This window comes from Oncorhynchus clarkii, chromosome 6, assembly GCF_045791955.1.
Source record: "Oncorhynchus clarkii lewisi isolate Uvic-CL-2024 chromosome 6, UVic_Ocla_1.0, whole genome shotgun sequence".
Lineage (NCBI taxonomy): Eukaryota > Metazoa > Chordata > Actinopteri > Salmoniformes > Salmonidae > Oncorhynchus > Oncorhynchus clarkii.
The window spans coordinates 80,355,603-80,370,672 of NC_092152.1; the positions used below are offsets into that span (position 1 = coordinate 80,355,603).

Sequence of the window (15,070 nt, forward strand, 5' to 3'; positions counted from 1 at the left end):
AAAAAAAAGTGGGATGCATACCTCCAAAGCCACTACACATCACAACACAACACTAAACAATACATTAACTGCACTATAACGGTGGCAAAAGGTGCAACTGTTAGGGCCTACATAAATCTGTCCCAACACCTTACCACTGCTACAACTGGCTATCAGCAGAGCCTTGTCTGGCAGTGAAACAGTTCATTCAGTCTCATTTACTGCCTTTAAAGAAAACATAGCTGATATGGCTGACTTGCTTAAACAAATGTGGTTTCTAATGACAATTGAGATACAAACTATGTCATAAAGGAACGACAAGCAGATAAGAGGCCATCCGTAATTTAGAATAGGACATTCATGAGAAAGCTAGGACGAACGTAGTCAGTATAACAATTTGTTCAGTACTTTTGAAATGTACAGCAACAGAATTCAGAACATGGGCCATTCTTACAGTGTTCTCCCTGCACACCAAGTCAGAATCGTATGATAAATAAAGGGGGCATATAAGCAGACAATGAAAGCTCTTACAATATTCAATGATTACAGTTCTAAAAAACAGGTTATAGGCTACATGTGCACCACCAAGTCAGAACAGTAGGAGAAATGAAAAGGTGAAAATAGACCAAATTATTAGGGTGAGGCACATAGTCTACTAACAGCTTACTACACAACATACATCACATGCTGACATAATGATTATATCTGAATCCTGGCTGTGTGTCTCTGTTCCAGACTCAGATGTTCTGTTAGCTGGGTATAATGTCTACACAGCAGGCAGAGTGGGTAGAGGAGGAGGTATTGCCATATATGTTAAATGCAACCTAGATGTCACTGTGTCCATTTCAACTTCTGTTCCGAAACAGTATGAATGCTTAGTTCTAAATGTGGTCCTTGGTCATAATGCACTATTAACGCTAGCGGGAGTTTATCGCCCACCCTCAGCTCCGGTATCTGCACTAAGCAAATTGTTTGAGTTAATGTGTAATTATGTAAACTCTGAATTATTGATTATCGGAGATCTCAATCTGGACTGGCTGATGCCAGCATTGTTTAAATGAAAAGACATTTGTAACAAACTAAATCTTACTCAACTAATAACTATACCTACCTGTCCTAATCCAAAAGATCCCCAAAAATCTACATTAATAGACCTAATCTGAACAAATACACCTCACAAATATATAGCTAGTGGGTTATTTGCTAATGACATCAGTGACCACTGCCCTATTGCAAGTATCAGAGATACTAGGCTAAAAAACCCTGACCCACGTATAATTCTAAAGAGAAATAAATTGTAAACACTTCTCAGAGCAAGCCTTTATCCATGACCTTTAATATTCAGAGCTTTTATCCGTAAACTGGATAATGGACCCAGTTTTAGCGTTCTCTTTCTTTTCATCAATTTTTACATTCATGGCTGACTTAGGGTAAAAAATCAAACTAATCCTTGGTTCTCCTGTGATTTGAAAATCTTTTTTCTGCAAAAGAATCAAGCATGGGCCTTGGCGAGGAAAACTGGTGAAACAGCTGATTGGCTGCTTTTTAGGCAATTGAGAAATAAATGGACCGGATGAATAAAAAAGGCTAAATCTAGGTATTTCCTTGATGCTCTGACAGAGTCTGGTGATTCCTCTAAATTCTGGAAAACTGTTAACTCACTTAAACCAGGAAACTCCTTGACTTCTCTGCCGAAGCAAATTACATCTGAATCTGGGATCATCAGGGACCGAACTGAAATTTGTGATGTTTTTAATAAGCATTTTATTTCTGCTGGTTTTCTTTTTGAAAGAAAAAATGTCCAACATGATCCTGACCGGTCTATTGTTTCAGCCCCTCTGCCTTTAGCTGATGTGGAGAACACTAAGTCGGTTTTTAATTTCGAAAAAGTCACAGAAGATGAGGTCTTATCTGCACTATCTGCTATAGATTCTAAGAAATCGTTAGGCGCTGACAATCTGGATCCATATTTACTCAAGTGTGTGGCACCTATTATTGGTGGTGTAGTGACGCATATCTTTAATCAAACATTTGTCGTAGGAAAGATTCCTAAATCTTGGAAAACAGGTTTTGTTTTACCACTCCTCAAGGGAGGTGATGGTAGTGAGTTGGATAATTACCAGCCCATCTCTAAGCTCTCCTGTTTGGCTAAAATTCTAGAGTCACTGGTGAATAGGCAACTACAATCTTCTTTAACTGTTACCAATACTTTTTCTAGTAAATCAATCTGGCTTTAGACCTAAACACGGTACTATTACGGCCACTGTACGTGTTGTAAATGATATTACTAATGCCCTAGATAATAGAAAGTACTGTGCCGCCTTGTTCATAGATTTATCTAAAGCTTTTGACACTGTAGACCATGCGATACTTTTGGGTATGCTGTCGTCAATAGGATTGGATGCCTGTCGTTGGTTTCATGACTATCTAAAGGATAGAAGTCAGGCTGTTAGAGTCGACGGCATCCAGTCAAAGCCATTGGAGTTGGTTAAAGGGGTCCCACAAGGTTCTATACTTGGTCCATTACTGTTCACTCTCTACATAAACAATATCGGTGATGAGATAAGAAAGTGTCAAATTCCTTTATATGCTGATGACACTGTCATGTACTCTATCGCTTCAACAGCTGACCAAGCATTATCACTATTGGAGACAGATTTTAAGATATTACAAAGGTCTTTTATACAGCTGAAACTTGTTTTAAATGCAAAGACAACACATTTTATGATTTTTAATAGGTTCAAAAAGTTGGTTGAAAATACACTTGCACTTACGAGTTTAGATGGTTCTCGAATTAACCAGGTCTCTGCATATAAATACTTAGGGATATGGTTGGATGATGAACTGTCTTTTAAAATGCACATTGATGAACTTTGTAAACGGCGAAAAATCAAGCTAGGTTTCCTCTATAGAAACAGGACATGCTTGTCCTCTACAAATAGAAGACAAATTGTGCAAGCTACTTTTATGTCTGTTACAGATTATGGGGATATTATTTACATGCATGCTACGGCATCAACACTTAAATCGCTGGATGCTACTTATCACTGCGCACTTAGGTTTATTACGGGTGCTAGCTCCAGAACTCACCACTGTGTTTTATATCATAATGTGGGTTGGACTTCGCTGTCCGTGAGACTAGAACAACATGCTCTCGTGTTTGTCTATAAAGTACTTCTGAATAAGCTACCTTCTTATTTATCATCACTCATCAATATTAGAATTATAATTCCTAAAACCAGTTCTCAAGCATGGATTACACTTGAGGCCCATGCGGTTTCCACAGAGTTGGGTATGGCTGCCTTTTCCTGTTACACTCCTTGCCTATGGAATAGCCTGCAGACTAAACTTAAACTGGAGACTTTTGTCCCCCTGTTGCTAATTTTAAATATTTATTGGAGCATTTTTATTTGTGTATTGCTTGTAACTGTTTTTTAAATCATTGTACCTAAACTGTATGTGTAAACATGTATACACAGGTGTTACGTACGTTGTTGGAATGAGACCAAGGCGCAGCGTGGTGAGCGTACATCTTTCTTTATTTGGATGAACACCAAAAAACAACAAAAGATAAATGAACGTAACTTTCTGCAGGCTACACAGTAACTGTACAAAAACAAGATCCCACAAACTAAGGTGGGGAAAAAGGCTGCCTAAGTATGATCCCCAATCAGAGACAACGATAGACAGCTGCCTCTGATTGGGAACCATACCCGGCCAACAAAGAAATAGACAAACTAGAATGAACACCCAAATCACACCCTGACCTAACCAAATATAGAAATAAAAAGGCTCTCTAAGGTCAAGGCGTGACAGCAGGGCCCAGCTGTAAAAGAGACCTTGGTCTCAGTCTGTGTTCCTTGTGGAAATAAAGGTGTAATAATACACTTAGTATTACTTTCTTAGCTACAGTATACATACATTTGAAGTCAGAGGTTACATACACCTTAGCCACATACATTTTATATCAGTTTTTCACAATTCCTGACATTTAATCCTAGTAAAAATTCCCTGTCTTAGGTCAGTTAGGATCACCACTTCATTTTAAGAATGTGAAATGTCAGAATAATATATTTCAGCTTTTATTTCTTTCATCACATACCCAGTGGGTCAGAAGTTTACATACACTCAATTAGTATTTGGTAGCATTGTCTTTAAATTGTTTAACTTGGGTCAAATGTTTCGGGTAGCCTTCCACAAACTTCCCACAATAAGTTGGGTGAATTTTGGCCCATTCCTCCTGACAGAGCTGGTGTAACTGAATCAGGTTTGTAGGCCTCCTTGCTCGCACACGGTCTCTCAGTTCTGTCCACAACTTTTGTATAGGATTGAAGTCAGGGCTTTGTGATGGCCACTCCAATACCTTGACTTTGTTGTCTTTAAGCCATTTTGCCACAACTTTGGAAGTATGCTTGGGGTCATTGTCCATTTGGAAGACCCATTTGCGACCAAGCTTTAACATCCTGACAGATGTCTTGAGATGTTGCTTCAATATATCCACATAATTCTCCTACCTCATGATGCCATCTATTTTGTGAAGTGCACCAGTCCCTCCTGCAGCAAAGCACCCCCACAACATGATATTGCCACCCCTGTGCTTCACGGTCAGGATGGTGTTCTTCAGCTTGCAAGCCTCCCCTTTTTTCTCCAAACATAACGATGGTCATTATTGCCAAACAGTTCTATATTTGTTTCATCAGACCAGAGGACATTTCTCCAAAAAGTACAATCTTTGTCCCCATGTGCAGTTGTAAACTGTAGTCTAGCTTTTTTATGGTTGTTTTGGAGCAGTGGCTTCTTCCTTGCTGAGCAGCCCTTCAGGTTATGTCGATATAGGACTCATTTTACTGTGGATATAGATACTTTTGTAGCTGTTTCCTCCAGCATCTTCACAAGGTCCTTTGCTGTTGTTCTGGGATTGATTTGCACTTTTCGCACCAAAGTACGTTCATCTCAAGGAGACAGAACGCGTCTCGTTCCTGAGCAGTATGACGGCTGCGTGCTCCCATGGTGTTTATACTTGAGTACTATTGTTTGTACAGATGAACATGGTACCTTCAGGCATTTGGAAATAGCTCCCAAGGATGAATCAGACTTGTGGAGGTCTACAATCTTGGCTGATTTCTTTTGATTTTCCCATGATGTCAAGCAAAGAGGCACTGAGTTTGAAGGTAGGCTTTGAAATACATCAACAGGTACACCTCAAATTGACTCAAATTATGTCAATTAGCCTATCAGAAGCTTCTAAAGCCATGACATCATTTTCTGGAATTTTCCAAGCTGTTTAAAGGTACAGTCATTTTAGTGTACGGTATGTAAACTTCTGACCCACTGGAATTGTGATACAGTGAATGATAAGTGAAATAATCTGTCTGTAAACAATTGTTGGAAAAATGACTTGTGTCATGCACAAAGTAGATGTCCTAACTGACTTGCCAAAACAATAGTTTGTGAACAAGCAATTTGTGGGGTGGTTGAAAAACAAGTTTTAATGACTCCTAAGTATATGTAAACCTCCGATTTCAACCGTATCTCCCTGGCACTTGAACAGGAAGGTGGCACGGCTGTCCTCTGAGGGCACATTTTGTCTTCAAACTTTGTCAGCAAAGTCTGGCATTCTCTGGATTTATGGTGCTTTCAAAACAACTGGAAACTCAAGAAATTATCAGTGACCTTCTGGTCGTAGCTCTAGAAAGAGTCCCGAGTTCCCGATTCACAACTCCGAGTTGGATGAAAGTTCAAAACGTATTTTCCCGTAGCTCGTTTACCCAACGTCCCAGTTGTCTTGAAATCATTGAAGTCAGATTTTACAGTTCCGAGTTAACAGTTGTTTTGAGCATGGCACAAGTAATACTTAATTGACAGCATGGCCAATGTTGAATGTTAATAATTTTAAACTAGGAAAATAGACTCTTAATATTAGACTTGGGACCACACAGCCACTCCACTGAATAGCAGGCTAATGATTGCTTTGCAATGCTTGCAGTTAGCCACTGATTCCTTCCAAACAACTCATTGTTGAATTTGCGATTTCTAACTTGCTGTGTAATGTTTATGTCCAATGGCCAATGAGCACCGATATGTTTTATCTATAATTTCTCTTCATTATTTCTCTTCATATGACAAGGATTAAAAATGATTTGCCAGTAGATTGTCAACTTGATTCATGATGTCATCATCAAGCCAAGATTTTGACATTATGATGTTGACATCAATCGAATCAAAGCTACTGTAGATATAATGTAATTTTACATTTTATCTGTGGCCAATGACCTTGAGGCTTCTTGGATGGGCACTTCTAATGTAACTTTATGGCAGCACCCAAGGGGCTTGAATTTCTGAGCTCTGCCCTTAGACTTGGTGGTGACGTATTGTCCCCATGGGTGACAGAGCACTGAGCCAATCACGGTGCAACACCAGCTATTTTCTGCTGGCTTGCCCCACCACCACAGAAAGCACTGAGCTAGGCTGAAACACCTGCATTTTGGCGCTCCCTTACTCAAGAAAACTAAAAAGAGACTATGTTTGTATGCGTCTTTATTAACTCAATTATATAAATATTCTTTTTACGTTGTTTGCAAACTGATATGTGCCACGTATTAATGCCAAAATAACATAACAATATATATTTTTTGCTAAAAATGTGGGGCTCAAAACAGGTAAGGCTCTGCCCCACCTGTCCTGAATGACGAGTCGTCATTGAATATGAACATAGTCATTCTCAACAATGATGAACTTTAACCAACTCAACACTTGTCACATGTAGGCCTACGACCTAATAGGAAACTGAAATCTAGTAGTCACGCCACTTGTGGTTGTGTAAAGTGGGAGGACTCTCATGTGGAGTTAGCTGTGTTTCGCCAATGGGTGGGTTGGCTGGGTTTCACCAATGAACTACTGGTTGAGAAGTCAGAATAAAAGTCCACTACTGAAACTAGAGGAAAATTAACAAATTAATAAAAAATAAAGAGCGAGGTCCCCAACTGAAAAAATTTGTTATTTGATTTTTTTATTAAGAATGTAATATATTTGAACAATATGGCAATCAATTCAACTTCAATGAGTTCATCATGAATAGGAACGTCTATTATCCTATATCCTGACCCACTCTCACTCACACACCAGTATAACTGTAAACCATACCCGGGCGCGAACCGGGGACCCTCTACACACATCAACGGTCACCCACAAAGCATCGTTACCCATCGCTCCACAAAAGCCGCGGTCTCTTGCAGAGCAAGGGGAACTACTACTTCAAGGTCTCAGAGCAAGTGACGTCACCAATTGAAAAGCTATTTAGCGCGCACCACCGCTAACTAGCTAGCTGTTTCACATCCGTTACACACACACGGAGTTTGGAGGAATAGCACGGGGTCAGCGCCCCTGGAGCATTTAAGAGGTTAAGTGCCTTGCTCAGGGGCACAACAGCATGAGTTCACGAGAGCTTTTATTTTGAAGCCTGTAAACAGGACGTTCCGTTTTTGTGCTGCCGGCAAACATACTACATCCTCTAAAGATCAAAGTACAAGAACATAGGGAAATATTATGCGTGAGAAATCATTACTAAAATGAATCCTTACGAATTGCTTTATTGAATGAAGGATTATGTTTGAGCGTCACCTTTCTTTTCCGGTGGGGCGCTCATAGTGTGAAATCAACATCTGCATCGGTAGTAACGGCAGGAACACTTTTAACGGATGTATTATGCATCTATAAGAACTCCGTCTTCAGATAAACTAAGGTAAGTGTTTTTAATCTCAATACTTGACAGCCACAGTGTCGGCACTATATTGTCTTGTGCCGTTGATTGTTATTTCATCAATTATTTATCCTTGTTCAAGGTTTTCCAGGAGGCTACTGTATGCAAGAGGGTGGACCGAATTGGGTTTAGGCTTAACGTTACAGTAAGAATGTCGCGAGTTAATAAATCAGAGTCACCCACCGCGGTTACCGATGTACATACAGGCTCAAAGATGCAGAGAGTAATTTACGTTACTTACCTCATAGCTGTCCTGGATATCACATGGATGTTTTTACAGTTTTCCATCACTCCTGTAAGTATTTGTGTTTTAATGTCTATTCTATTGCCCACGTTACAAAAGTGGTTGTTTTTGTTGTTGTATGATTAGCCTATATGGATAGAGATGAGAAAGAAAACAATGCAGTTTATTTCAATACTTTCGATATCAGAATGGCTACAAACGTTGGCTACGTGTGCTATGCATTCATTTGCTGTTATTCAAATGTATTGTAGATATTTGCCATTTTGCTAGTAGGTTTGAACAGTTATAAATGGCCTTGGGATTGTTGACATATTTGACATAGGCCTACATCTAAAAATACTGTATATAGAAAAATGGCCTTACCTGGGCCTTCTTGAGGGCACCATCGTTTTTGATAGAGGATTGTGACTATGCGCATTGTAAGCAGTATATCTAATATTTATTTTACCTTTATTTAACTAGGCAAGTCAGTTAAGAACAAATTCTTGTTTTCAATGACGGCCTAGGAACAGTGGGTTAACTGCCTGTTCAGTCATACCCTTTTTTTATCCTCAGTTCCCAGTTGTCTTGAACTTTTTTCAGATTTTGCAGTTCCGAGTTAACAGTTGTTTGGAGCGCAGCACAAATCATGCTTCATTGACAGCATGGCCAATGTTGAATGTTTATAATTTTAAACTAGGAAAAGAGACCTTTAATCTTAGACTTGAGACCACACAGCCACTCCACTGAATAGCAGGCTAATGATTGCTTTGCAATGCTTGCAGTTAGCCACTGATTGCTTCCAAACAAGTCATTGTTGAATTTGCGGCAATCACGGCTCAACGCTCCGTATTTTCCGCTGGCTCGCCCCACCACCACAGAAAGCACTGAGCTGGCTTGCCCCACTACCACAGAATGCACTGAGCTGGCTTGCCCCACTACCACAGAAAGCACTGAGCTGGCTGCCCCACCACCACAGAAAGCACTGAGCTAGCTGCCCCACCACCACAGAAAGCACTGAGCTGGCTTGCCCCACTACCACAGAATGCACTGAGCTGGCTTGCCCCACTACCACAGAAAGCACTGAGCTGGCTGCCCCACCACCACAGAAAGCACTGAGCTAGCTGCCCCACCACCACAGAAAGCACTGAGCTGGCTGCCCCACCACCACAGAAAGCACTGAGCTAGCTGCCCCACCACCACAGAAAGCACTGAGCTAGCTGCCCCACCACCACAGAAAGCACTGAGCTAGCTGCCCCACCACCACAGAAAGCACTGAGCTAGCTGCCCCACCACCACAGAAAGCACTGAGCTAGCTGCCCCACCACCACAGAAAGCACTGAGCTAGCTGCCCCACCACCACAGAAAGCACTGAGCTAGCTGCCCCACCACCACAGAAAGCACTGAGCTAGCTGCCCCACCACCACAGAAAGCACTAAGCTAGGCTGAAACATCTGCATTTTGGAGCTGCCATACTCAAGAAAACAAAAAAAGAGACCATGTTTGTATGCGGCTTTATTAACTCAATAATATATATATATTTTTTTACATTGTTTGCAAACTGATATGTTACACGTATTAATGTCAAAATAACATGCAAAACAGGCAAGGCCCAAAAAATAAAAAAATATTATTATTATTATATTTTGCAAAAAATGTGGGGCTCAAAACAGTCCTGAATGACAGGTCACCACTGATTAATTATTATTATAATAAAACATTGTATATGTATTTAAGTTTGACCTCTCACCATTCAGTATTTGGCGAAGAAGCTGGGATTTGACACCCTATGGATTGGCTATTTGCAAACCATGGTTGGTGTCGTCCAATTGTTGGGAGGCCCGATATTTGGCAGGTGAGCACAACTCTGTTGAATGAAATACATCATCTGTTACATAACCACAGTCTGTATCTTTAATCTCCAACCCTGGTCAAAAAGACGCACAATTTGCTGCTGGCAAATTGAGCTTTAAAGTGCTGTCACTTAAATCTAATTGAGTTATGGTTCAATGACTTGGGGGCAACGAACCATACACAGAGGGCTTATCAGACCTGAATCCAGACACAAGATCGCAGCTGTTATGTGTTGGTGGCCTTATGTTGGCAGGTGTCAATATAGATCAGTGTTATTTTTTCTGTTGTCGGTAGGTTTGCAGACCTTTTTGGTGCCCGAGCAGCAATGTGTCTATCCTGCACTGCCTCTGTAGTCTACTATGGGTTACTAGCGATAGCTGACAGTCCTCTCATGCTCTTCATCCACAAACTCCCCGCTGTCTTGATGCATGGCTTGCCTGGTAAGTGCTACACTGCCTGTTGTTTATCTAACCTTTATTTTAACAGGGAGTCTCATTGAGACCAAGGTCTCTTTTTCAAGGGAGCCCTGCATGACATGATCAGCAGCAATTACACAATCACAGTTAGAGACAAATATACTAACTGTTGTTCCCTTCATACTCAAACTCCCAGATAAGTCCCCAGCGTATGTACCGTGCCTAGGGCCTACTGTACTAGGCAGCCCTTTAACAGATCCTAAATGATCTACTGTACTAGGATCTACTCTGAGGCAGCCCTCTAACAGATCCTATAGGATCTCCTGTACTATAGGATCTACTGTACTAGACAGCCCTCTAATAGATCCTATAGGACCTACTGTACGAGACAGCCCTCTAACAGATCCATATAAGTCTGACTTGTTGTGCTCCCCTCTCTGCCTCTCACCAGGAGCCCAGATGGTAGTGACTGACCTGACAGAACCTGACAAGCGGGCAGAGGCCCTTGGCAAGCTGGGCCTATGTTTTGGCATTGGCATGGTTGCCGGCTCCACCTTGGGCGGTACACTCAGCACACGCTATGGGTGAGTGAAGCACCTCAATGCTCACCGATTCTAGTCCAATCCAAGAGCTGGAATCCGATTCTAGTCCAATCGGAGAGCTGTAATTTATCCGTTCTGGTAATTTATCTGCTCTGGCTTTTCCAGGGAGACATTTGCTGCTTGTGTAGCTGCTGGAGGGAGCTTCATCAGCTTCCTGTTGGTTTGGACGTTTATCCCTAAACACACTAAGATACAAGCTCCACAGGACAACACAGACAGTAAGACTCTACACTTACCTCACAACACACTACTCACTCTAAAGGGTTTGTGCGTGCTTGTGTGTGTGGGTGGGTGTGGTGCAAAAAAATCTAATGTCTTCTTTATCTGACACTTATTGTGGCCTGTGTGACGTGGGGACATCCATAATGTGTGGTATTTGACACGTGACTTCATATGTGAGTTGCTTGTGAAATATTTTCCTGGTCCTGCAGGGAAGAGCAATGCCAAGTCAGTCTTTGACCTGGGTGAGATCACCAGACTGATGAAGTACCCTGGTGTGGCCAAAACCTTCATGGTCAAGATCATCTCGGGTCTGCCATCAGGTGGGTGTCCTTCACTGTTACCTATAAGAGTTGTTTTTTCTCCACCTGTGAGGATGTCTTAGTTTAGACTCATCTGAGGGAGAACTAGTCACTTAGCAGGAATGTGTTGCTGTAGAGCTGGAACCAGTGATGTAGTGAAAGGGTAAAAGCAGGTAACACAGTTCACCTACAGATTTTATTTGGAGAATAGTATTTAACGCAAATCAATGTTCAGCGTTTAATAAAAATAAAATAAAAAAATAAAATAAATAAAGCTTAATAAAAACTACAACACCCCATCTCCACCAATGTTCAGTGTTTAATGACCTATATATATATATATTTTGGGGGACACGTTATTGTCTTTTTAGTGTGTCTGTCTGTGTTTGAATGGAGTCCTTTTTAACAACCTCAAGGGATTCTGTCTCAGGTATCTTTCAGGTCATGTTCTCTGTTATCGCCATGAACTTCTTCCAGCTGGCGCCAGAGCAGAATGGCTACCTTATGGCCTACTTTGGGATCGTGTCAATGGTATGGAGCAAGGATGCTCAGGACATATACATTTAGTCATTTAGCAGAGACTGTTATCCAGAGACACATTCTAATTAGTCATTTAGCAGAGACTGTTATCCAGAGACACATTCTATTTAGTAATTTAGCAGAGACTGTTATCCAGAGACACATTCTATTTAGTCATTTAGCAGACTCTTATCCAGAGACACATTCTATTTAGTCATTTAGCAGAGACTGTTATCCAGAGACACATTCTATTTAGTCATTTAGCAGAGACTGTTATCCAGAGACACATTCTATTTAGTCATTTAGCAGAGACTTATCCAGAGACACTTCCATTTAGTCATTTAGCAGAGACTGTTATCTAGAGTGACTTACAGTTAGTGCAGTCATCTTAATATATATATGTGTGGTTGTCCCACCTAGCTCAGTCATAGTAGGTACATTTTTCCTCAGTGAAGTAGTTAATCAGCTAAGTCAGTGTTAGTAGGAAAAGACAAGTGTTAGTTAGTTTATTTTACACTCTCATTGTGGCCCTAGTGTTAGGTAGTTTATTTTACTCTCTCATTGTGGCCCTAGTGTTAGTTTATTTTTACACTCTCATTGTGGCCCTAGTGTTAGTTAGTTTATTTTACTCTCTCATTGTGGCCCTAGTGTTAGTTTGTTTATTTTACACTCTCATTGTGGCCCTAGTGTTAGTTTGTTTATTTTACACTCTCATTGTGGCCCTAGTGTTAGTTTGTTTATTTTACACTCTCATTGTGGCCCTAGTGTTAGTTTGTTTATTTTACACTCTCATTGTGGCCCTAGTGTTAGTTTGTTTATTTTACACTCTCATTGTGGCCCTAGTGTTAGTTTGTTTATTTTACACTCTCATTGTGGCCCTAGTGTTAGTTTGTTTATTTTACACTCTCATTGTGGCCCTAGTGTTAGTTTGTTTATTTTACACTCTCATTGTGGCCCTAGTGTTAGTTAGTTTATTTTACACTCTCATTGTGGCCCTAGTGTTAGTTTGTTTATTTTACACTCTCATTGTGGCCCTAGTGTTAGTTTGTTTATTTTACACTCTCATTGTGGCCCTAGTGTTAGTTTGTTTATTTTACACTCTCATTGTGGCCCTAGTGTTAGTTAGTTTATTTTACACTCTCATTGTGGCCCTAGTGTTAGGTAGTTTATTTTACTCTCTCATTGTGGCCCTAGTGTTAGTTAGTTTATTTTACTCTCATTGTGGCCCTAGTGTTAGTTAGTTTATTTTACTCTCTCATTGTGGCCCTAGTGTTAGTTTGTTTATTTTACACTCTCATTGTGGCCCTAGTGTTAGTTTGTTTATTTTACACTCTCATTGTGGCCCTAGTGTTAGTTAGTTTATTTTACACTCTCATTGTGGCCCTAGTGTTAGTTAGTTTATTTTACTCTCTCATTGTGGCCCTAGTGTTAGGTAGTTTATTTTACTCTCTCATTGTGACCCTAGCCTCTTTTTATTTTGTGGTGTTTTGCACCTGTGCTGCTAAATTAGCGATGACGTTGTTTGCGCGTCAGCTCGACTGGCGATCAGTGTTCACCACGTTATTCGACCACTACGTACCTGGTTAGGACAACACGATGTATTTACAGTAATTAAAAGTTTAGATGGCTAAATTCTCCTGAAATCTCCAGGACATCGAACAGGATTTAAGAGAGCAACTCTGGTGAGAAATACACTTTTTTGGTCCAATTTTTCCAGGTAATCCAAGGAGGAGTGATTGGCCGGCTGACCTCAAAGTACTCTGAGAACTCACTGCTTCTCCTCTCCATCGGCATGTCAAGTCTGGTGGGCCTGGCTCAGGTACAGAGGATTAATTTCATCATGGTGATAAATGCAGGGTTGTATGTATTCACCGTAGCAACAACAACAAAAGGGTGGGGGGAGTTTCACAGTCTCTCTTATTTCCGTTTGGTTCCTAATGAATATGACTCTTTTGTAAAAACCTTTGATCTTAAAAGGTTAACGTTTGGTTCTCTCCTTGGCAGGTCTTCATGGTTAACGTTTGGTTCTCTCCTTGGCAGGTCTTCATGGCCAACGTTTGGTTCTCTCCTTGGCAGGTCTTCATGGCTAACGTTTGGTTCTCTCCTTGGCAGGTCTTCATGGCTAACGTTTGGTTCTCTTCTTGGCAGGGTTCATGGCTAACGTTTGGTTCTCTCCTTGGCAGGTCTTCATGGCTAACGTTTGGTTCTCTTCTTGGCAGGTCTTCATGGCTAACGTTTGGTTCTCTCCTTGGCAGGTCTTCATGGCTAACGTTTGGTTCTCTTCTTGGCAGGGTTCATGGCTAACGTTTGGTTCTCTCCTTGGCAGGTCTTCATGGCTAACGTTTGGTTCTCTCCTTGGCAGGTCTTCATGGCCAACGTGTTCCAGTTCTGCTTCATCGTCCTCCCCATGATGTTTTCTCTCAGCGTGTTCAACGTCATCACTGACAGCATGCTGACAAAGACTGTGCCTTCCTCTGATACCGGTGAGACAATTAAGCGTTTCAAACACATATGTTGAGAAATGTGAAAGGGGGGCATCAGTTAAACAGTAAATCATTGGCTAACCTAACAACAACAACAACGTTTAAAATAAAAATCCCACTTGGTGCCGTAACATTCTGAAAGAAACAGTTGAGCATTGAACTTCAACTTCTGTCTGTTTTGCTCTGGACATTTTTCTGATTGGTTCCATTCACTCTTCTGCAGGCACGATGCTGGGCCTGTGTGCCTCTGTGCAGTCTCTGCTCCGCACCATCGGCCCCACTATTGGAGGCTTCTTGTATCACAACTACGGAGTGGCCTCTTTTGGGTTCATCCAGTTTGCCGTGAACATGGTCGTGTTTGTGTTTATGCTTAGAAATATGGTCAACAGCAAAGACGAGCGCAGAGAATGACATTCCACAGACTTAAATACATAGGGCATTTTAAAAAAGTGACCTAAATATAATTTTATATTATCAGAGAATGTAATTATATTTCTATAATGGACAAAAATATAAAATGCAACATACAACATTTTCCTAGATTTGACTGAGTTACAGTTCATATGAGGAAACCAGGTGATTGAAATATATTCATTAGGCCCTAATCAATGGATTTCACATGACTGGGAATACAGATATGCATCTCTTGTTCAAAGATGCCTTAAAAAAAAAAAAGGTAGGGACGTGGATCAGAAAACCACTGAGTATCTGGTG

At 40.9% G+C, this 15,070-nt stretch overlaps 1 protein-coding gene across 1 annotated transcript; it reads left to right on the plus strand.

Annotated features, from left to right (window-relative positions):
* Positions 1-7,442: 7,442 nt before the first annotated feature.
* Positions 7,443-14,888, plus strand: LOC139411683 (solute carrier family 22 member 18). The gene is made up of 11 exons (XM_071158315.1): positions 7,443-7,720; positions 7,821-8,033; positions 9,719-9,816; positions 10,110-10,255; positions 10,683-10,815; positions 10,939-11,051; positions 11,265-11,375; positions 11,785-11,885; positions 13,591-13,692; positions 14,236-14,356; positions 14,580-14,888. The coding sequence occupies exons 2-11, from the start codon at positions 7,890-7,892 to the stop codon at positions 14,765-14,767; spliced, it is 1,257 nt and encodes a 418-aa protein (XP_071014416.1). The 5' UTR covers positions 7,443-7,720; positions 7,821-7,889; the 3' UTR covers positions 14,768-14,888.
* Positions 14,889-15,070: the final 182 nt, after the last annotated feature.

What these genes read in the sequence shown, in the direction of transcription:
- LOC139411683 (XM_071158315.1), top strand. Translation starts at nt 7,890, where the DNA reads ATGTCGCGAGTTAATAAATCAGAGTCACCCACCGCGGTTACCGATGTA. An exon ending in GGAGGCCCGATATTTGGCAG is followed by an intron (nt 9,817 to 10,109) that starts GTGAGCACAACT and finishes TGTTGTCGGTAG; the next exon opens with GTTTGCAGACCTTTTTGGTG. An exon ending in TGTGCCTTCCTCTGATACCG is followed by an intron (nt 14,357 to 14,579) that starts GTGAGACAATTA and finishes ACTCTTCTGCAG; the next exon opens with GCACGATGCTGGGCCTGTGT.